Here is a 21,450-nt window from a genome sequence, read left to right as displayed (position 1 = left end):
TCTTCCATCTCCAACCAAGTAGGTACCTTATTCGACTTCATTTCCCCTCTGCGAGTAAACCTCACGATACTACTAGTATGTACGAACACTCTCGACCTCCAAAGAGCCTCTCGCCAATTTCGCTCCGGGATCATCGCACAACGCACGAGTACCTGCGCCGGAACTGTGGAACCGTCCATTGACGAGCTCCACGCGGAATGGCGGCACTGACTTAAGGCGTACGTCTGGTCTTCCTACTGGCTGCCAACAACTCATTGATTGCCACACTCCCTCTTCTCGCAGCTTCTTCGCACGCCCCAAGCATCTCCTCAGGGACTCCCATTCGCAATGCCGTTGCCGCAAGTACCGGTACCGCTGCCATCAAGCTCCTTTCCATGGTCTACTGGGCAGCAACCCCTCCATCCATCTTCACGGTCAAGCTCATGATGACTTGGTCATGGCGACAACAGACCAGTTGACTCAGCTTTAAGGGCGAGAACCTCCCCCGACTTGTGTCCCCCTCGATTCGACTTCATCCCATCCTTGCGGCCTGCTCTTTGATTGCTCGTCTGTTGTTTCCTGTTTGTTGCCCGCGTTTGTCTGCTGCTTCTTTGCTTTTCTTATCATAATTCCGCCTGGACGACTCGGGAATTCGACCGTTCAAATCTCTAATACGCCACAAAGACTGCGTCCCATCACAGAAGCCAACCTCGCCCATCAATCAGCAGTCCTCAAAAACTCTCCCCATCACAACGATACCATCCGTACACCCTTGACACACTATTCTCTATACTCGATCCTGAGTGTTCCGTGGCAAATCAAGCCAGAGATCACCTCGCTCTGTTGCGCCCTTGGACGTAACAAAACTATCTCTCGCAGCGCCCAACCATGTCAGCCTCTTCTCAGGGAACTACTCGCCCTTTCAAAGGGTCCAAGAGCGGCACTGTTCACAATCCCACCATGGAGGTCAAGATAGACCAGCACTTCAACACCAAGGTCTATACCTCCGGGTCCACCATCGCCGGCCATGTTGCAGTCCGTCCCCTGAAGGACACTGCATTCAGCAGCTTGGACATTGTCTTTGTCGGTATCTCTGCCACTCGCCTCGATTTTGTCCAGCAGTACCCTTCACACTCCTTCAGGCCGTTCTTGAAAATTCGCATGCCCATCCAGGAGTCGGACTTGCCCGGAGACCGGGTATTTCGAGCCGGATGCGAGTACAAGATACCCTTTCACTTTGTCGTCCCACATCAGCTCACCATTGGGGCCTGCAATCACGCCTGCTTGTCACAAAACGTCCGCGAGAGACACTTGCGACTACCCCCTAGCCTGGGTGCGTGGGCGGCTGATGATCAAGCTCCAGATATGACGCAGATCGAGTACGCAATCAACGCCAAGGCCATCCAACATGGAAACGGAGCTGTCACAAAGGTGATGGAGGCCCACCACATCCTCAAGGTGCTTCCGGCGCTTCCTGAGGATGCGCCGCTCGATATTACCTTTCGAGACGAGTGGTATAAGCTGTCCAAGACCAAGACTATCCGAAAGAGCTTGTTCTCGAGCAAGACGGGCCAGTTCACTGCAAGCGCTATTCAGCCCAGTGCCGTCATGCTCTCAGCCGATGGCCACAAATCCTCCATGACGAAGGTCCGTATCAACTTGGAGTATGCTCCGTCGTCCGCCGAGACGGCTCCTCCCAAAATTAACTCGGTCACGGGCAAACTCGTCTCGACCACATTCTTCAGCGCTGTACCGGTGGACCATCTGCCGAACTTGGGCAGCCGGACAAACTGCGAGAGTACCCCATGCTTGAACTATACGACGACCCATTCGCTATTCACTCTGCCAGTGGAATCAGTGTCATGGATGCAGCAGGAAGCGTCATCACGTTCTCGGCGAGATTCTGGCTACTCCAGCACTGTGGTGGATGGAGACGCCTCAGAGTCGGATTCGTCTGCGAGGCGAAGGCGCCAAAGCAGCAGAGGAAAAAGCACCAAGAAGCCCAAGCTCTCAACGATCAAACACACCACCGATATCGAGATTCCGTTCACCGTGACCAACACCAACAAGAAGCTCTTTCTCCCAAGCTTCCACTCTTGTTTGATCTCTCGATCTTATACACTACAGTTGAGTCTGTCTGTCGGACCGACAAACACCGCCATCTCGCTGGCCGTGCCTCTGCAGATTGGCGTCGAGACAGTTTACGAGCCCCAGGGCCACGAGCTCCCTAGCTTCGAGAGCGCGCTGGCTCAGGCCGAGGAAGAAGAGGCGGACGCCTACTTGCAGCCTCGTGTGATCCATATTCCGGATTCCAGGCCGCAGGATCATAATATGTTGCCGGGATACAATGAGTTGAGCCGGAGAACCATTGGCGTGGCTTAATCGCACGCTGTTGGTATTTAACTGTCTTTCCTTTTTTTTCCCCTTCCTTTCTTTCTTTTGTTTCTCGCGATTTCTGCTGTGGTAATCTTGTTAGCATGGAGTTTGGGAGATGGGCCATCTATCAAAGAATGTTTCAGCCATTGAATGAGTTTTAGTTCGGTTCAGTCCAGCCCACGGCAATGGCTTGCCTCCCAAGTCACATAATTCATTCTCTCAGGATCATAGGGTTCTTATATATATAATTGATACCATAGGTGGTTGATTCTCGTAGCAGAAGTTGACAAAAAACTTCTATCAACCAAGATTCTTCTCATACTACACCCTTGCCAACATTATCATATTTTTACTAGTATGCAGCAAGCATCGTGAGCGTTGATGCTCGATTGTGCTATTCAATGCGCGTGTGTCTCATGTAGGTTACTTCCGACTTCAACCACTCGACGTCAGGTAGTAGGTAGATCACCTAACTTACCTTCTGGAGTTATTGACAAGGACCAGTTTCAGCCCCGCTCGGTTTATCGAACGACGGCATCAGGATCAATGAGACATCATGAGCTTCATCAATTGTGTTTCCAGCTGCTAGTATAGAGACAGCCCTTAAGAGGTAAAAGCGCAGCTCCCTGTTGGCCAGAGATAGAATATCCCCCATGTAATCGACCCATGTTAGGTATGTATGATACACGAAAAAAAATCAGATAGCAGAATTCGCCGAAAATTCTTGTTCCATCAACCGCAAGATGAGCGGGCAGGAGAGACCCAAGCCAGGTGCGATTCCAGCACCTTTGAGTGATTGGCCCGCCCGTATATGATTAGATGCCTCAAAAGGAGGGCCGCCTCACGCCCGCAAGCGGAGGCGGCGAAGTTATGCATTGTGAGCCCTATCACCTTTTCGGGCTTTGTTTACTCGTCCTTGGTGTCGACCTTCTTCGCAGCAGGGGCTGCAGACTCCTCCTCCTCCCGGGGTCGCTTCAGGTTGGTTGCGGCAGCATCCACGCGTTTCCTAGTTTACTGTGTTAGTTTGACCATTTCACAAGGGATTGGTATCAAATCGAGCAAGGGGGGGAAATGCTTACTCCTGTCGGCCAGAGTCGCGGTCACGGCCGCCGCGGCCTCGACCACCTCGGCCCCGTCCACCGCGACCACGGCCACCGCCGCGGCCTCCCTTGAAGCCATTCTTCTGGTCCTGCTCGCGTCGCTTCTTCCAGTCGTCCTGGTTGCCAGAGGCGCCGCTGCGCAGATTTCTCTTGCCGTAGTCCTTGCCCTCGTAGAACTTCTTCTGCGATGTGCCATTGGGCGCCAGCTTTCCTTGCTTGATCAGCTCGCTCTTCTCCTCGCAATAGTCGCGCTTGGACATGATCTTGAGGTCGTGGTCCTTCCACTTGGGAGCGGGATCCAGGGCAAGGAACTTCTTGGCCGTCTCCTCGTCGGCGAATGTGACAAAGACGGAGCCCTTGAAGAGACCCTCGTTGGTGCGGCGAAGCTTCAGTCCGCTGACCTCGCCAAACTGGGCAAAGAACTTCTCCAGCTCGAACTGGGTGTCGGGCTGCTCGTCACCAAAGCCCTTGGCGTAGACAGTGGCAGCCTCGGCCTTGGCCTTGGAGGTCGTCATGGGCTTGTAGGGCACCTTGCGCTTCACCACCTCCTTGCCTTCCTCTCCAGACACCTCGAGGAACTTGCTTTCCCTGAGGGCGGCAACAACAGCACTGTAAGGCTGGAAGCATCGCATGCGCTTGAATGAGTGGATCGTTGCAATGGGCATGGGCTTGTTCTCTGATCCTCCGCACGTCTCCCACATGAACTTGTCCTGGGGGAAGTTCCAGTCGCCAAAGTAGAACTCGACCTGTTCCACTGTCTGTCAGTATATGCTTCAGGAGGTGGTGTGGGCTCTGAGTATCCATCCTTACCTGCTTCCTGATCTCCTCAGGGTCGTCGGTCACCTGTCGGACCGAGGGGTCAAACTTGCGGTTGCTCTGCAGGTTCTCGCGGTCAATCTTGGCCGTGGTCTTGAGGATGTTGGCGCCATCCTTCTTTTCGGGCTCGCCAGCGTCCTTCTTCTCTTCAGCCTCCTTGGTCTCTTCAGCCTCCTTGGTCTCTTCAGCCTCCTTGGTCTCTTCAGCCTCCTTGGTCTCTTCAACCTCCTTGGTCTCTTCAACCTCCTTGGTCTCTTCAACCTCCTTGGTCTCTTCAACCTCCTTGGTCTCTTCAGCCTCCTTGGCCTCAATGTTCTCGGTGGCTTCGTTCACCTCAGCGGCCTCGGGATGGGCAACCGCCGCCTCCTTCAGCTCGACGGGTGCCACGGGCTCGGTGGTGTTCTGGACAGCCTCTGCTTCGCTCATTTTGAATCTTCAGGGTCGGAAGACTCAAGATGGTTTTCTAATGTATACGCGATGAATTGGCGACCGGAGAGAGTGTCGTGGCTCGTAGTAGCGAATAGGTAGAAGCCCTGCAGAGAGCGAGTGAGTCTGGCAGCTCAAGTGATGCGGATTCGCTTGCAAATATCGAGCTGCAATGCTGCTGGAGTTGCCTGATGCTTACCTGTGGGTTCAATTCGCGTGTCGCCTGTTTCTCTATATGGAAGACTGATGGAGCTTGAAGAAACGGATGGCTGAACCACGAAATTGATGAATAAAGATCGAGGTTGGAGGTGCAGCAATTCCGTCGCGACTTGGATTAGAAGAAAAAAAAAAGATATTTGGGGCGCAAAAAATCTATGCGAGATCTGCTGGGGCCCCACTCAAAGACGGCAACCCCACCACCTGCTTGGACAAGCGCGCACCCACTTGGAGGTACCTGCTGGCGACTCGGAGTCAGCCGCTATCAGATATGCTTTTGCTGCTTCTTTGGCGATGTTGATCTATCGGATGGCTGGCTATTGGGAGTGCTCATAAAGTACCTACCTATGGACTGGCGACTAACTGCAGCGGGTTCGTGGCAGCTACAGTACAGGCAGCGTTGATAGCGGACCCTGACGTTTAAGGTAGTGATGCACATGAAATCCGACCTGGAATGGCCTTCAAGCTGCAGCTATTTGGTAGGTATTGAATGGTAATCTTTGAAAATGAGAAATGAGAGACTTTACAGCTGGAGAGCACTGCGGACTTTGCTGTCACTGCCATCAGAGGTAACATAGATGTCCCCTTTTGCCTCGTACCGTCCATGTCTACTGTATTTCTCGGTCTGACGGCAAGAGAAGAGTCATCCATCCATCCCTGGCAACTCTCCCCAGGCAGACTCGACTGTAGGTACCTAATATCTCTCTGAGTCATCTATTCAACAGCCATATCCAACGACAATTGGATATGAAATTAGCATCTCATTGAGGCACCGCCGTGCATCGTGTGACCAAGGTGCAGCATTAGAACGCCCAATGGAAGCTTCCACATGCTAGATGGCTACGCCTTGGCGGGGTGTTGCGCCTGCAGGTTCCGAGGTACCTGGCTAACCGCAGCATTGACGTAACGACTACGCCAACAAGCAGCAGCTGCGCGTTGGAATGGTCTCATCACGCCAAAAAGTCGCAATTAACCATAAATCCCGTCAAAAACACTACATATCTAGCTGCTCCATTTGCCACCATGACCTGCATGGAGTGAAGTCTCGCAGCAGATCATCTCGAAACCGCTTCTTCTTGAATCTCAAGGCTGATGTCGTCACTCCTTTGACCAGCAAGCCGGCTCTTGTGAGCTGAGGCTCAAAAGCCACATTCAGAACATCATCATCACACGCGATCATGAGATATCCCGTAAAATTGCCGCGGCCGTTGATATCCCTCAGGTCGAGCCTGAGAGCTTCGCGGCGCCCTCCAGCCTCAGCAACTCGACTTGACCGCAGCTTCTTCACGCAGTCAAAACGCCAAAAGAGACAGCAGCCAACCAGCTTACCAGCCACAGTCCTTGCTCTGGGTCTCTTCACGTGGTGGCTGTATCCAACAGAGGACTTTGCTCGCCTATCCGAAAGTCAAAAAGCCAAGCGGAGGAGAAGAGCGGAAGAGGAAGAGGAAGAAGGTGATGACGAGACCGAAGATCAGGAGTCCTATCAGCTCGTGACGGAGAAAACTGACGACGGTGCCTGGGCGTACTTTGCACGGCAGTTTGAGTTCTTCTCTTCAGCGGCCGAGCTGGAATGGGCTGCTCTGTCTGATCGGCTGGTTGATGCCATTATCCCGGAGTGGTGGAAAAACATACCCATTTACGTGAGGAAGCTCCAGCGGGAGCTATCTGCGTCTCCGGGATCGCTAGCGGAGGAGATATGGCAGGAGGCTCATGACCCTGACATCAACCCCGAGATACAATACTCTGCTGCTGTTCGAGTCTCGACGGAACTGTGCGACGAAGAGAAGGAATACCTCTCCAGGCGGAGACTCGTCACGAGGGCGGCATTGGCAAACTATCTGGGGCTGGACGAGCAGGACATTCACCCCGATGATGTGCCAACAATTGCCATGTGCGGATCGGGAGGCGGCATGCGAGCTCTGATAGCAGGGACTGGATCGATGTATGCGACAGACGAGGACGGGCTCTTTGACTGCGTCACTTATACCGCTGGTGTAAGTGGGACCTGCTGGCTTCAGATGCTTTACCTCTCGTCCTTTGCGAGAGGAAGCGTCAGCGCTCTCATACATCACTTGAAAGCAAGAGCATCTACGCACATAGCCTATCCACCGGTGGCCTTTCAATCCCTGACCTCACTACCGACAAGCAAATTTCTATTGAGCGGACTGGTTGAAAAGCTCAAGGGAGATCCCCATGCCGACTTTGGGCTCGTCGACATTTACGGCCTTTTGCTGGGCGCCAGATACTTGATCCCTAGGGGCGAACTGGGCGTCGATGCAAGAGACTTTAAGCTGTCGAATCAGCGCCTCTATATACGACAGGGACAACGTCCGCTTCCCATATATACAGTTGTGCGCCACGAAATCCCGGCTGAGGAGCCCCAGGACACCAGCGATACCACGGTACCCACGGTGGAAGAGATGAGAAAGGAACCCTACTTCCAGTGGTTCGAGCTCACGCCCTACGAGTTCTTTTGCGAAGAGTTTTCGGCGGGAATCCCGACATGGGCGCTCGGCAGACGCTTTTCTAATGGACACGACGTATCGGATCATGGTTTTCACCTGCCAGAGATCAGGACCCCCCTACTCATGGGTATCTTTGGGAGCGCGTTCTGCGCGACACTCAGCCACTACTATCGCGAGATTAGACCACTTATTAGAACAATTACCGGCTTTCAGACGATAGACGACCTGGTGTCAGGCAGAAACGAGGATCTTAGCAAAGTACACCCTATAGACCCCGCCATTATCCCCAACTTTGCATATCAGATGTACGGCAAGCTGCCCAGCACCACGCCAAGGAGCATCCTGGAAGGGGAGTACATCCAGCTCATGGATGCGGGAATGTCCAACAACTTGCCCATATATCCACTGCTGCGGCCGGGTCGCAACGTGGACATTCTCATCGCATTTGATGCCTCGGCCGACATCAAGACGGACAACTGGCTTTCCGTTGCGGATGGCTACGCGCGGCAACGAGGCATCAAAGGATGGCCGGTGGGCATCGGGTGGCCAAAGGACGAAACGCCTGAGCAGGCGAGAAAAGAGCTGGAGGAAGCCCAGGCGGCAACAGCAGCCGAAGCGGAGCGGAAAGTGGAAGAAGCTCGGGCTGAGCAGGAAGAACGCCGAAAGGCCTCTTCAGACGACCAGAAGAAGCTCGACGTTGAGTCCAAGTTTTCCCCGGGCAGCGAAAAGGCAGGGGAGCTCGGCTACTGCTCCGTATGGATTGGGACGACGGAGGAGCGATCCACGGATTCGCCGCCCATCACCAAGCCCATCACGGACGACACGTCGTGGAGGCTGATGGAGCCTGACGCGGGCCTCGCCGTCATCTATCTCCCGCTTCTCTCCAACGAAAAGGTGCCCGGCATCTCGCCCGGCACCACGGACTTTTTGAGCACGTGGAACTTTGTGTATACCCCTGAGCAGATAGACAGCGTCGTTCAGCTTGCGCGCGCCAACTACGACGAGGGAAAGGAGCAGATCAGGGCTACCGTGCGGGCTGTGTACGAGCGCAAGAAGCAGCTGCGGGTGCAGGGCGAGACGAGGCGTCTGATGGTTAAGGGGGAGGCGGATCTGCTTCATCATGGGGATCAGTTTAGCTAGGCTGGCGGCTGGCGACGAAAAGGAATTCCGGGGAAAATATAGAGAAAAATGCTGTTTGAGCCTGTACCTATATCATGCTGTATCATATCCTGTACATTTCGAATTCATCTTTTCTTTTACGCCGAATGAGATTGTGTCTGTCCAAGTTTGATTTTTACGATATGTTTTGTATTATACAGTTGAGGGCGACGTTTCTCTAACCCAAACATACATGCTCCGTACCTCCCTTCTTTCATGAACCCGTCCATCGCTCCGTTGCCCTTTTTTGCTTCTTTTCTTGCTTTCTCATTCACTTCGTACATGTATACACACACACATATATACCCTGAGATCCCATTCCCAAATTCCATGACTCATTGGGAGGGGGGATGGAATATCATCACCACCTTCAGCAACTAGCGCTTTAGATGATTTCACCGATATCAATGTGCGGCGCCGTCCACGGCTTGGCGCCCGGCTCCATCATGTCGCTGGGCACCCGCACCTTGTTGCCCGGGCTATACAGGTACCACGCCTTGAGCGACGTCATACACGCCTTCCGCCGGGCGACGTCGAGGCTGGCGCCGGTGCCCTCGCCCAGCTTCTCCTTGCCGCTGTAGATGCCGACGACGTAGACGGGCGTGCGGGACAGCCGGCCCGTCTCGCTCTCGAGGCGCGCGACGGGGGGCTCGAAGCCCTCGCGGGCGCACAGCATGGCCAGCTCGCGGGTGGGCAGCTTGAACTGGAAGAGTCTTGAAGGGTCGAGCTCGCGCGACAGGATGTGCGACTTGACGAAGGCCTTGGCCTCGTCGCGGCCGCAGTGGGTGTAAATGGCGCCGATGACGGCCTGGACGACGGAGCCAAAAGCCTCGCTCTGCAGCGTGTTGTACTCTAGCCTCTCGGACTCGGAGGCGCTGCTGCTGCTGCTGCTGCTGCTGCTGCTGCTGACCTGGTCACCAAAGTCGCTGTCCAAGACGACGCGGCTGCTCAGTCCTCGCCTCCAGGCCTTTCCCTTGGCCGCCTCGGAGCGGATGTACCCCCAGCGCGTGTTGACCACGTTGCTCTCGCCGGCCTTCCACTGCAGCAGGCCCGGGTCGACTTCCTCCCCGGGTGCGGCAGCCGCCTCGACACCCCATCTCCGGGCAATCTGCTGCAGCGACTCGTCGCCGGCGTAGGCCCTCAGCGCCTCGTACAGGATGGCCATTGGCAGGCGGGGCCACTTGCAGACGAGGTACTCGTAGACGTGGAAGTTGATGATTGTGCTCCCCAGGTAGGCCAGGTTCGCATTGTTGAAGTTGGGGTTCGCGTCCGCGGACGGCGTCACCAGGGCCCTGGCGAGCGTCTGCAGCGGGATCTTCTTCGAGAGGGAGAGGCGGGCGTGTAGGGCGGCGAGCTTTGCGGATTGGGGAGCCCGGTCGAATGAGGGAGCCGGGAGGGGAGGAGCAGGAGGAGGTGAGGCGGAAGAAGAAGAGTCGAGGGTCGAGGAGTCGCTCGCGGGGACGGAGGAGGTCGATTGGCATCTGACGGCGAGGCAGAGAGGCGTTCTAGCGGCTGGGATGCCGGCGCCGCGGCGGGCCTGGAGCAATTGGCCGCTCCATCGTGAGGGTCGTATTCTCTTCATGTGGGAGGTGATTGGTGATGTCGAAGTATAAGAAACAGAAGTAGAAGAAGAAAAAAAAATCCCCCTCTAAAGCCGGTGCCCCTCAGCCTCTATATGATACGACCCGCAAAAGACGTCCAGAGAAGCAGGTCAAACGGGGGCAAATTGGAGAAATACCGCAGCTGAGGCAAGGGAAGCAGACAAATGTCGCTGTCCCGGAACTGCCTCGTCGAGAGAAACCTAGGATTCGTTGCGTCGATTGATGCTCCCCAGGTTCAAAAAAAGTCGTGTGAGCCGTTTGCCCACCTGCTTTTTCGCAAACTTGCGACCTTTGGCGCCCACATTGCGGGCGGAATTACTTCGGGCCGGCTATTTTGCGCTCTGGCTGAGCTATTGGCGGGACTTCCGTCCTCACCTTTGGCTTCGTTGATTGTATGATCCTTTGAAAGCGCTGGATAGCAGATTGCCCAGTTATCCCTGCAATTGCGCGCCAAAAAGACCGTATCCAGACGTCTTTTGATACATTTTTCACAATGGTGAGTGGGATGATTAGGCACTGCTCAAGAGGATACCAGCTAACTAGATGTCCAGGGTGGCGGAGGAAAAGTCCCGTAAGTTGATCTCGTCGAACCGAAGCTCGAATCTACTGCCCTGCCCCTCGAGACGAGTCGTCCTACTTACGGATTCTTCAATCGCACAGTTACCCCAAGCACGTCTGGTCGCCTGCCGGTGGTTGGTACGCCCAGCCTGCCAACTGGCGCGCCAACACGTTCATCGCCGGCGCCGTGATGTTTGGCGTCGTCGCCATTACGTGGAAGTTCAGTGCCGACAGGGAACGATGGGCGCACAAGCCAGAGCCCTGGGAGTGGCATCCTAGCCGATAGTACGTTTCTTCCGCGCGACTACATGTGGAAGTGCTGGAAGGGAGTTTGCTAACGTTGCGGGTGCCTTGTGAAGCTGGTCGAAGCAGTTGATTGAGTGGGACAAGGAGGATAAGCTGAAGGCGGCGAACGGCACGAAGGAGTAGGTTACGGGCGGAAAAGGATAATAGACGGAATTGTACAAAGCCATACGACCAAATCAAACATTTGAACCAAGACCGGTTCTCCCAAGTCCGATATCAAGCGACCTCTTGTCTGGAAAGCATTAACTGTCAATCACCACTGCAGAATAACCCCCTGGGACATACAGGTGTCACTTATGGCCACGAACCACTCGATCTAGGACGACAAGGCATAGATGGATCTGCATTGCTGGGCCATCTGCGAGTAGTCACGCATGTCGTGAGACGGTAGGCACGAGGGCTGTCCGGATGCCTTGCATTCGGGTAATACGGCGCCGAATTCAGCACACCGTTCGGAAGATCATGCATTCCCCAAAACTTCAATACAGACAATCCCCTGAAACCCTCTTATGCCGATTGCGCAGCATCTAGATCCATGCTGACGGGATACAGATTCATTCCGGAAGGCTGCCTACAGCATCTCACCCAACTAACAGCGTATCAGTAAATGCACGTCAGCCTTATCAGAGCCTTGCGAGCCTGACCTGAACCTTCAGAAACCCCAGCTTGCCGCCTCTGTATCTCCATAGGGATATGTCAAGGTCTGCAGGGGGGGGCTGCTTCCCAGAACCAGGCTGGTATCAGGCTCTGATACACCTCCACGTTGGGAACTTCCTGTACCTTTGGACCCTGCGGCTGAGTTTTGGTCCGTCAATTTGCATATGAGCTATTGCGTATGAGCGATATAACTCGCTGGTCTTAATTACCTAGCTCATGTAAGGTAAGGTATGTTCATGTTGGCACCCAAAATGCAGTGTGTATCAGACACATCGACTTCAACTTATCGCCGTACCTTGAATTACAGTGGCCAGCCTCTTGTACAACACAGCAGGCCGAGCCAAGGCATATTTCGGGGTACTGTTTGTGACGATTCATATTTGACTCAGCTTCTTCGATCTGCCTTGGCTTGCGTGCGCCCAATTAATGGTGATGGAGGCTGCATGTCACGCTGCAAGCTACTTCTACGCCCAGTCAATGAATGGTACATGTAACAAACAGACTGGAGCCCTGACAATTGCCGTCGTACAGGATACAGCGCAAACCAGTTGAGATCCGCCCGCAGAATCGTACCAGTACCTTTTAGTTTTGGACTCAGCTTGGAGGCTGGGGTCCAATTCTTTTTTGCAGCATTTGCAAGCACTGCCTGCAGTGACGAGATTCACAGTGTGTGATTTCCAAGCCCAGCATCACTCAGATGTCGTCGCCCATTCACTCACTTGAACAATCACGCCCGGCAACCTGGAGCACCTGCACACAGTACATACAATAGATCACATAATGCTCGGCAACGGGCTACAGGGCACCCACAGGCACCTACGGGGCCCTTACAGGCGGCTACCGGCGCTAAACGGCAGTGGCTCTGGCTGCTGCTCCGCCCTGACGAAACGTCACTCGGCCGCTGGCAGCAACCTAATCATGCCCACCATCGAACCCGCGTTACACCAGCCTGAGGTGAAAATACACTCGGCTGGTGCTCCAAGATAGATTGGACTCTTTGCCTCCTTCATCTCCCTGCGGTTCCTCTGGTCCTTTTCTTTTCATTCTTCTTCTTTCCTTGTCCTTCCTTTCTCTTCTCCTCATGGTCACTTGTGCGGCCATACCTTACGACTTCCTGTGAAGGACCCTGCGGACCTGCAGCATCGCCCGTCACCGCCAGGCTGCGGCCATCTTGGCGTCATCGTTCTCCGGCCTCTACTGTGCCCACCACTCCAAGCTCCCGTCCTACGGCCTCTACCATCTTCCGCACGCCTATTTTCTTCCCTTTTTTTGCGGCTTTTCTCCGACCGATTTAACCTGCGCGCTCGCTGCGTGATCTCTCGCCACCTCCGGGCTGCCTCTTGATGAGCGCTGTTGCCGGAGTTTCTGTTCATTTATTATATTTCCGCTCTCCTCCGACGAGGCGATTCTCTCGACCGTGAGACTCTCGCCGATGCAGGTGGCCCCTGCAAGGCATTTAGTCATCTCGACCGAGCGATAGCGTACATATACAACGGCGCTCGTTGTCCGATCACGATCCGGACATACGCAGCTTCCCTCTGCCCTACAAGTCGGCCGCCTTTGGCCGCTGGAAATCCAACGCCTGGCGATCCGGGACATTGGGCTGTCTGTGCGGCTCGCCCTGCTGCACCGTTGCCGTTGGCCGAGCCCGGCGCCTTGACTGCGATTCACCGCAGGCTGCAGGTTGGAGAGACAAGATGGATTTCGGAGGACGTCGACAACGACATCTCGACGCAGGCGCCGGTCGTGAGGTCGTTTACTGCCATGCCTGCACTAACGAGTGGTACCGCGACGAGCGAGGCTTGCAATGCCCCGGCTGCGGCAGTGATATCACCGAAATTGTACGTTCTTCTTGGGTCTCTCTCTCTGCCGAACTTTGAATGCCTCTGTCTAACCTTACTCGCAGGTGAGCCCGGATAATGACCCTCGAGAGCTTGACGACTCAGAAACGTCATCTACCGGACCTCATGAGTCGTACCCAATGGGGATCGGGATGTTCGAAGGTGACGACCATCACCAGACTCGCGGCCAGCACCACGACATGGATTCGGACCCCGACGAAGCTGATATTGAAGAGCATCTTGGGCCACACGGATTCCATTTTCGCCGGAGCGTTAGAGTCCGCCCGGGCGATGAGCACCACGATCCCGCCGTGGACCCGGTGATAGAACGCTTTCTCGGCATGATCCAGGATTTTGCGCCCACGCAACGGCCGGCAGACGAAGCGCGGCCGGCACATGCCCATCCGCACATTCACCGCGCGACATTCATGAACGGTAGTGGTAGCGCCTCCGTCACCATCTTTTCCGGCCCTTCGTCTGAGTTTTTCGGGCCTGGTTCTCCTGGTCATGATCACCACGGTGACCTTTTTCAGACGTAAGTTGGCTCACTCCTATGAAACCCCTCGGAACTCCATCTGTTCATGAAGCTAACCGTTTGTTTTCATCTCTCTAGATTCTTTTCTAATGTCCTTCGGGACGTGTCACCCCCTACTGGAGGTCGAGAGGCGGGCGGCCCTACTCCAGGATTTGCGAGGGGGCTGCAGGAAATTCTGAACCTGTTTAACCCGGCACACGCCATCTCTGGAGATGCCGTTTATTCTCAGGAAGCACTAGACCAGATCATCACGAACCTCATGGAGGCGCATCCGACGTCGAATGCCGCGCCGCCAGCGTCGAGCGAGGCTCTCGCCAATCTGGATCGACGCCCGGTAGAAGAGTCCATGTTGGAAAGCGACTCAAAGACAGAGTGCACCATCTGCATCGACGACATGAATGTAGGTGATTCGGCTGCCTTCCTGCCCTGTAAGCACTGGTTCCACGAAGAGTGCGTCACCCTGTGGCTCAAAGAACACAACACGTGCCCGGTCTGCCGAGCGTCCATCGAAAAGGCCGGCGGAAACGCCAACAGTACGAACGACCAGGCAAATGCACGCGCCACCGCAACGGCAAGCGCCGGCCCCAGCTCCGATGGTCACCCAACAGGAGAGCCTTATGCGGCGGGAAGTATCTTCACCCGTAGCTTTCCGCTTCCGATTCCAGCAGCACGACCTCAGTACTCTCGCCCCCCGAGCCAGAGCCAGAGCCGGCTGAACGAGGCCATGAGGAGCATCTCATCGTTGCAGCAAGAGCGGCAGCAGCAGCAAGACCGCGAGCAGGAGAGGCACCGCATCTGGGGGGTCCCGTTGGACCGAGGAGGGGAACGGCAGCAGGAGCGCGAAAGGGAGAGAGACCGGCTATGGGGAGTGCCGTCCAGCATGGCCTACGACACCTCACGGATGCAGCGCCGAAGCTCTCGAACTTCGGCTTCCCCTACGAGCCCTAGAATGTCCTCGTTTGCAGATTACAGAGTGCGTCCGCGCCAAGGCAGTCCGACCCAGAGCAGCCGCCGCGACGGGGGCAACAGTAACGCCAACAGTAATGGCAACGGCAACGGCAATGGCAATGGCAATGGCAATGGCGGCTCTGGCTCTGGCTCAGGTGGCTCTGGTCAGCAGACCAGTAGCTCTGGACCCTTCAGCTGGCTCAGAGACAGGTTCTCAGGGGGAAGTTCTCGAGACGATGCCAACCGTGACGAGCGCTGACCTTGCTCTCGACACGTCGCCCGCAAGTGTGGACTCAAGCTCACTTCATGCATGAGGATCAACGTCAATCCCTCTGAAGTAAGGCATTGCTTGAAACCACACGATAGCCTAGCGGGGATTGGCTCGATAGTTTGCCTCTGATGTCCAAGCCAGAGGACTGTGGGATCGAATGGAAAGAAGAATAACCGAGGCTTCGGGCGATGAAGCTTCAAGCGCACTGACTGAGGTCACAAGTGCATACCATGACGATATGACGATAGAAGGCTTTGCACACACACAAGTGGTGATATTTTAGCTTGCACAATGATTTGAAGACTGCCTAAAAACCTGTTTCTATATCAGGCAGTATTGGGAAAGCGGAAAGGGGGAGGCATACTCCAAGAAGTAAATTACGGTCGTTTCGTCCTCCTTCTATAGTTGCGTTGGCTGCGGTTCGCTCGCGGTATATATGAAGGGCCTGCTAGCCAATAGCAGTCGCATGAGTGCAGTTCATCGACTAAGGCCGTTGCCGCCGGGTCGGTATGCGGATAGCATCTGATAGTTGTAGTATTTTACGTGTCAACTTTTCCTTCTTTTCTGAGCTGTCGGGTGCTTGCAATTTTGTCGTTGTTTCTAACGACCGGGCTTCGAGCGGGATTCGGGATGTTGGGCTGCTTTTTCTTTCCCGCGCTGGCCAGGGGTCCTAAGGTACCTACCTAAGGCAAGATCCATCGTCATGGCAGTTGTCGGCAGTTGAGCTGACTGACTTACGGCCGCTACGGCGAATATACAAAACTAGTTGGAAGGCTGAAGGCTTCACATAAGGTAGGACCGGTTGCTTGGCTTGACACTTTCTCGAACGGGTTTAACATGCTTCAAGGGACTCTTTCGTTGAGGTCAAGAGAAGGGTTGAGTTACATTCACGAGCCGGCCCCACCGCCGTGAGCCGAGGCGCCGAGGCACGTAGATGGAAGGGTGGATTCAGGGCTGTAATACAGCATGTAGTACATATGTGGGAGGCGATAACAAAAGATGTGACAGGAAAAAGAAAATGTGATGATGATGCCACGGAGACGGAGACGGAGATGGAGACGGGGACGGAGACGGAATTGATGAGGTAGGGCCGGCCGGTGGTGTACGTTGTGATGTTTCGGGGGTTTGGAACTACCTCTAGGTATATGGTCTTCTGAGACGCATGAAGCTGGGCATCTTGTCCGTCATGGTCAAGCCAAGATGTTTTATATCTACAATGCGAAAAGAGACGGAATCCAATATTGGCAATAGACATTGCCTGCTGCCTGGGACAGTAGGTATGTAGATAAGAGACGCCCCGTGTCCGGGTGTGAGTCCCGTCATTTGCGGGCTCATCGGCTGATGTGTACAGTACGGAATAGTGTGAGGCGAAGTCCGTTTGAGGTTTTATGGTTGGTCTCATATCGTAAAGGGGGGAAACATGAAGACCCCGTTTCGCGGTCCACGCCACTGACGGATGGCATAGGGGAGAGCGAGCCGAGGCACCTCAACAGGTTCCATCTCTGATCGAGATGCGCAGCAAGGGAATGAAGATGGTGCAATGGATATGGACCTGGAAGAGAGTCGGCATTCGTTGACTTGTCTGCTGTATAAGCGGCACCAGGGTCTCCAATCTAAGCTTCCCGAGACCGAGAAGCAGGTAAGCAGGATGGATGCACGCCACGTCCGCCTGCTCCACCGCGGCGCCGCTTACAGTAGCTGAGAGCAGAGGCTTCAGGGGTGCGAGCCAGATCCACAGGCAGACAGAGAGAGACGGGATTGCCGTCGGGATGGGTGTAACGATGCGCTGTTGGGCTCCCGAGCGGCCGTGAAGCGAAAAGGACGACGGAGGGACTAACTAGTACTAGCAGTCGCAGGAGGACTGATGAAGATAGAAGATGGCAATGACGGCATTGGATCATGTATGGTCAATCGGGCTAAAGAAGCGCAGGTGTGTTTCGTATAAGAAGAAGCCCGGATCCAGATAAATACATACACCCAGCCTTGCCTCGAGACAAAAGGCAGAGATTCCGAAAAGCAGCTTCTTGTGTCCCACCATCGATCATCGCGGGCCCCTCATCGAACTGTCCCCCTGGTCATTGTTAGCGCTTGTTGGCTCTTTTTCTTCCATTCGAAATACTTTTAACTTGACTTGATAAGGAGCTTTGACTTGGTTCCTGTTTTCCCTGTCTCTGGTTCTTTTGCTCGACTGGGCTGTTGAGTGCGTCATATTATTTTTCGAGGGCTTCTCATTGGACTAAAAACCAACCAGCCTTCTTTCTCTTGTCTCTTTCTTTTTCGATCTTCTTGTTCAATTTGTTCAATCCTCCAGCCTTGCCTTTTGATTCGAATTTGTCCAGGAAGAAGATGGCTGAGACTGTCCCTATTCCTGAGCCTCCTGGGCTGCCGCTGCTGGGCAACTTGGGCGAGTTCTCTCAGAACCCCATTGCGGATATCATTCGCCTCGCAGACACATATGGTAAGGCTGTTTTGGAATCTCTGCTATACACTCATTCACCATCTTACCTCCCTCCTTATACACGAATATCACAAGTACTTCCTTGGAGGCGAGCATCTTCTGGCGACTCTCAATTGGTTATCTACTTGTCATCCGCCTGGCAACCTACGCAATTGCCATACAAACGGATCAGGACCTTTTGCGCCCCACTGTACATACTCACGCACTTGCCTTGTCCATCTGCTTACACCTTCCTTACACCGACGACGATCTTCTACGATTATCGATAACCTCATCAATAACCTACAATCTCCTACATGTATCTTACTCAGTCACATCCTCGCTCACTCACCGTCATCATCATCATCACAATAACCCAAGCAATTCCATCACCATCCCGCAATGCTGACATGCTCTCCCCCCTAAACAGGCGAAATCTACAGGCTTCACTTGGGCACCCGTCCCGCCGTCTTCGTCAGCACTCAGGCCCTCGTCAACGAATGCTGCGATGAGAAGCGCTTCCAAAAGTCTCTGAGCTCTGTCCTGCGAGTATGTGAACAACACTTCCGTCATCAGGCCACAATTGACTGACAGACGCTGCTTCTAGATCGTGCGTGAGGGCGTCCACGATGGCTTGTTCACAGCTCACTCCGATGAGCCCAACTGGGGCAAGGCGCATCGCATCCTGACGCCCGCCTTTGGGCCGCTCCCCATCCGCGACATGTTCGACGAGATGCATGACATCAGCTCCCAGCTGGCCCTCAAGATGGCTCGCCATGGCCCTCACGAGCCAATTGCCGTCTCTGACGAGTTCACCAAGCTAGCCCTCGACACCATCGCTCTGTGTTCCATGAACTACCGCTTCAACTCGTACTACCAGGAGAAGATGCACCCCTTCGTCCAGGCCATGAGCGACTTCCTGGCCGAGTGCAGCAGGCGCAACAGGAGGCCCGGCTTTGCCCCCAACTTTCTGTACCGCGCTGCCAACGAAAAGTTCTTCAACGACATTGCCATCATGCGGGACACCGCCAACGCCGTCGTGGAGGCTCGGAAGAAGAACCCGTCCGATCGCAAGGACCTGCTCGGCGCCATGTTGAACGCCGTGGACCCCCTGACGGGCGAGAAGCTGAGCGATGCCAACATCACCGATCAGCTCATCACCTTTTTGATTGCCGGCCACGAGACGACATCGGGCATGATGTCGTTTGCCTTTTACCATCTCCTGAAGAACCCGGATGCCTATCGAAAAGTCCAAGAGGAGGTGGATTCGGTGCTTGGCCGTGGGCCAGCCAAGGTCGACCATGTCTCCAAGCTCACATATATCCAGGCAGTTCTGAGAGAAACTCTACGCGTCACCGCCGCGATCCCCGCCTTCTCTGTCGAAGCCCTCGAAGACACCATCATTGGAGGCAAGTATCTCGTCCACAAGGGCGAGCCCATCAGCCTCGTCCTCGCCAAATCACACCTCGACCCCCTCGTCTATGGCGAGGATGCCAACGAGTTCAAGCCAGAGCGCATGCTTGATGCAGAGTTTGCTCGGCTCAACAGAGACTTTCCCAACTGCTGGAAGCCGTTTGGTAATGGCAAACGCGGCTGCATAGGAAGAGGCTTTGCTTGGAACGAGGCCGTCATTGCCATGGCCATCCTCTTCCAAAACTTCAACTTCACGCTCGACGATCCCAACTACCAGCTGGAGGTGGCTGCGTCTTTGACAATCAAGCCAAAGGACTTTTTCATGCGAGCCCAGCTGCGGCACGGGATGACTGCCACAGAGCTCGAGCAGAGACTGGTCGGAAAGGGCGTCCCTGATGAGCATCGTGCGGACAAGAAGGCGGCGGCCGAAGGGGGCAGCAAGGAATCCCAGAAGCCTCTGGCCGTTTACTACGGCTCCAACAGCGGCACCTGCGAGGCACTTGCCCAGCGGGTGGCGACTGATGCCAATAGCCACGGATTCAAGGTGACCGACCTCGCTCCCCTGGACACTGCCCACCAGAACCTTCCCAAGGACCGCCCAGTGATCATCGTGACGGCCTCGTATGAGGGACTGCCGCCTTCCAACGCGACTCACTTTGTCAATTGGATCGAAAACCTCAAGGGCAACGAGCTGGAAGGCGTCTCGTATGCCGTCTTTGGCTGCGGCCACCACGACTGGGTCCAGACCTTTCACCGCATCCCCAAGCTCGTGGATTCGACCCTGGAGCAGCACGGCGCCACCCGCCTCATCCCGCTGGCCACCACGGATGCTGCCGACAGCGACATGTTTAGCGATTTCGAATCATGGGAGGACGAGGCCCTCTGGCCTGCTCTCAAGGAAAAGTATGGCGCCGCCGCGGGCTCTTCCGAGGGCTCGGCCGGTGGCTTCATCGTCGATGTAACGCTCCCTCGCAAGTCGACGCTTCGCCAGGATGTCGAGGAGGCGCTCGTCACCGATGCGAAAACCCTGACGACGAGCGGGCCTGCTAAGAAGCACATTGAGATCCGCTTGCCCACGGGCATGACATACCGATCTGGCGACTACCTTGCTGTGCTCCCCTTCAACCCTCCAGACACAGTAGCCCGAGTGTTCCGTCGCTTCCAGCTTTCCTGGGATGCAGTCTTGACTATCCACTCGAATCAGCCGACTACCCTTCCGACAGAGACGCCTATTTCTGCAAACGATGTGCTTAGAGCCTACGTCGAGCTCAGCCAGCCAGCAACCAAGAGGGTGAATTCCATGTGCCTATCTTCTAAACCCTCCACCAGCTATACTGACATTGTTCCTTAGAATATCTCCGTCCTGGCCGAGTCAACAGAAGACGAGCAGCTCAAGGCTCAGCTTGAAAAGCTGGCCGGAGACGATTACCAGCAGGAGATTGGTCTGAAGCGTGTCTCCGTCATTGACTTGCTGGAGAGGTTCCCGTCTCTGAATCTGCCCCTGGACTCGTACTTGGCCATGCTTCCGCCCATGCGTGTCCGCCAGTAGTGAGTGAAGCTTGTGAATGATCTGTCATGACGCCCCGGCTAACACAAGGCGCAGCTCCATTTCCTCGTCTCCCCTGGCCGATCCCGCGAAACTGACCCTCACCTACTCTCTCCTCGAACAGCCCGCACTGTCTGGCCAGGGCTCTCACTTTGGAGTGGCGACTCACTTCCTGGCCTCTCTCAGCGCCGGCGACAAGCTCCACGTCGCCGTGCGCCAATCCAAGGCGTTCCACCTCCCCAGCGACGCCGAAAACACGCCCCTCATCTTCATCGGCACGGGCTCCGGAGTGGCACCCTTCAGGGGCTTCGTCCAGGAGCGGGCAGCCATGATTGCGGCGGGCCGCAAGGTTGCCCCCGCCCTGCTCTTTTATGGATGCCGCTCGCCCGAGGTCGACGACCTGTACGCCGAGGAATTCGAGCGGTGGGAGAAGCTGGGCGCCGTCGAGATGCGCAGGGCGTACTCGCGCGCGCCAGAGAAGTCGCTGGGCTGCAAGTACGTGCAGCACCGCATGTCGCACGACCGCGAGGACCTATACCGGCTGTGGGACCAGGGCGCAAAGGTGCTGGTCTGCGGCAGCCGCGACGTCGGCAAGGCGGTCGAGGCCGTTTGCGTGCAGCTCGTGCAGGAGAGGGTCTCTGCCAAGGGGTCCGAGGTCACAGAGGAGAAGGCGAGGGCGTGGTGGGACAAGCAGCGGAATGAGCGATATGTCACGGATGTGTTTGACTAGGTAGATGGCGGGTGTCGCGATTGTTTGAGTATATATGTAACCACCATAGATTTGATGTTTGACTTGGGTAT

General features: G+C 55.3%; 7 protein-coding genes across 7 annotated transcripts; 5 read left to right on the top strand and 2 right to left on the bottom strand.

Moving 5' to 3' along the window:
* Window positions 1-930: 930 nt before the first annotated feature.
* Window positions 931-2,553, top strand: TRIREDRAFT_48747 (uncharacterized protein). The gene has a single exon (XM_006966012.1). It carries the CDS (start codon window positions 940-942, stop codon window positions 2,359-2,361), a length of 1,422 nt encoding a protein of 473 aa, XP_006966074.1. The 5' UTR covers window positions 931-939; the 3' UTR covers window positions 2,362-2,553.
* Window positions 2,554-3,430: 877 nt separating this feature from the next.
* On the bottom strand, window positions 3,431-4,978 carry TRIREDRAFT_78543 (uncharacterized protein; the record flags this gene model as incomplete). The annotated part of the gene is made up of 3 exons (XM_006965899.1): window positions 4,897-4,978; window positions 4,266-4,804; window positions 3,431-4,201 (listed from the first exon to the last, which is right to left on the bottom strand). Exons 2-3 carry the CDS (start codon window positions 4,695-4,697, stop codon window positions 3,431-3,433), a joined length of 1,203 nt encoding a protein of 400 aa, XP_006965961.1. The 5' UTR covers window positions 4,698-4,804; window positions 4,897-4,978.
* A 1,113-nt stretch (window positions 4,979-6,091) lies between these two features.
* On the top strand, window positions 6,092-8,518 carry TRIREDRAFT_78542 (uncharacterized protein; the record flags this gene model as incomplete). Its single annotated transcript, XM_006966011.1, has 1 exon — window positions 6,092-8,518. One exon carries the CDS (start codon window positions 6,092-6,094, stop codon window positions 8,516-8,518), a length of 2,427 nt encoding a protein of 808 aa, XP_006966073.1.
* Window positions 8,519-8,921: 403 nt separating this feature from the next.
* Window positions 8,922-10,118, bottom strand: TRIREDRAFT_63269 (uncharacterized protein; the record flags this gene model as incomplete). Its single annotated transcript, XM_006965898.1, has 1 exon — window positions 8,922-10,118. One exon carries the CDS (start codon window positions 10,116-10,118, stop codon window positions 8,922-8,924), a length of 1,197 nt encoding a protein of 398 aa, XP_006965960.1.
* A 567-nt stretch (window positions 10,119-10,685) lies between these two features.
* On the top strand, window positions 10,686-10,981 carry TRIREDRAFT_62912 (uncharacterized protein; the record flags this gene model as incomplete). Its single annotated transcript, XM_006966010.1, has 2 exons — window positions 10,686-10,708; window positions 10,798-10,981. Coding segments are annotated over 2 exons (207 nt in total), but the record flags the coding sequence as incomplete, so codon positions are not given.
* Window positions 10,982-13,039: 2,058 nt separating this feature from the next.
* Window positions 13,040-15,241, top strand: TRIREDRAFT_122180 (uncharacterized protein; the record flags this gene model as incomplete). Its single annotated transcript, XM_006966009.1, has 3 exons — window positions 13,040-13,499; window positions 13,565-14,034; window positions 14,113-15,241. The coding sequence occupies exons 1-3, from the start codon at window positions 13,356-13,358 to the stop codon at window positions 15,239-15,241; spliced, it is 1,743 nt and encodes a 580-aa protein (XP_006966071.1). The 5' UTR covers window positions 13,040-13,355.
* Window positions 15,242-17,274: 2,033 nt separating this feature from the next.
* Window positions 17,275-21,379, top strand: TRIREDRAFT_22464 (uncharacterized protein; the record flags this gene model as incomplete). Its single annotated transcript, XM_006965849.1, has 5 exons — window positions 17,275-17,711; window positions 18,121-18,239; window positions 18,298-20,394; window positions 20,455-20,651; window positions 20,707-21,379. Exons 1-5 carry the CDS (start codon window positions 17,600-17,602, stop codon window positions 21,377-21,379), a joined length of 3,198 nt encoding a protein of 1,065 aa, XP_006965911.1. The 5' UTR covers window positions 17,275-17,599.
* Between the last annotated feature and the right edge of the window lie 71 nt (window positions 21,380-21,450).

This window comes from Trichoderma reesei, assembly GCF_000167675.1.
Source record: "Trichoderma reesei QM6a unplaced genomic scaffold TRIREscaffold_11, whole genome shotgun sequence".
In the NCBI taxonomy this organism is placed as follows: domain Eukaryota; kingdom Fungi; phylum Ascomycota; class Sordariomycetes; order Hypocreales; family Hypocreaceae; genus Trichoderma; species Trichoderma reesei.
The sequence above is the reverse complement of the archived record's forward strand: the minus strand, read 5'-3'. Positions and strand labels throughout refer to the sequence as shown.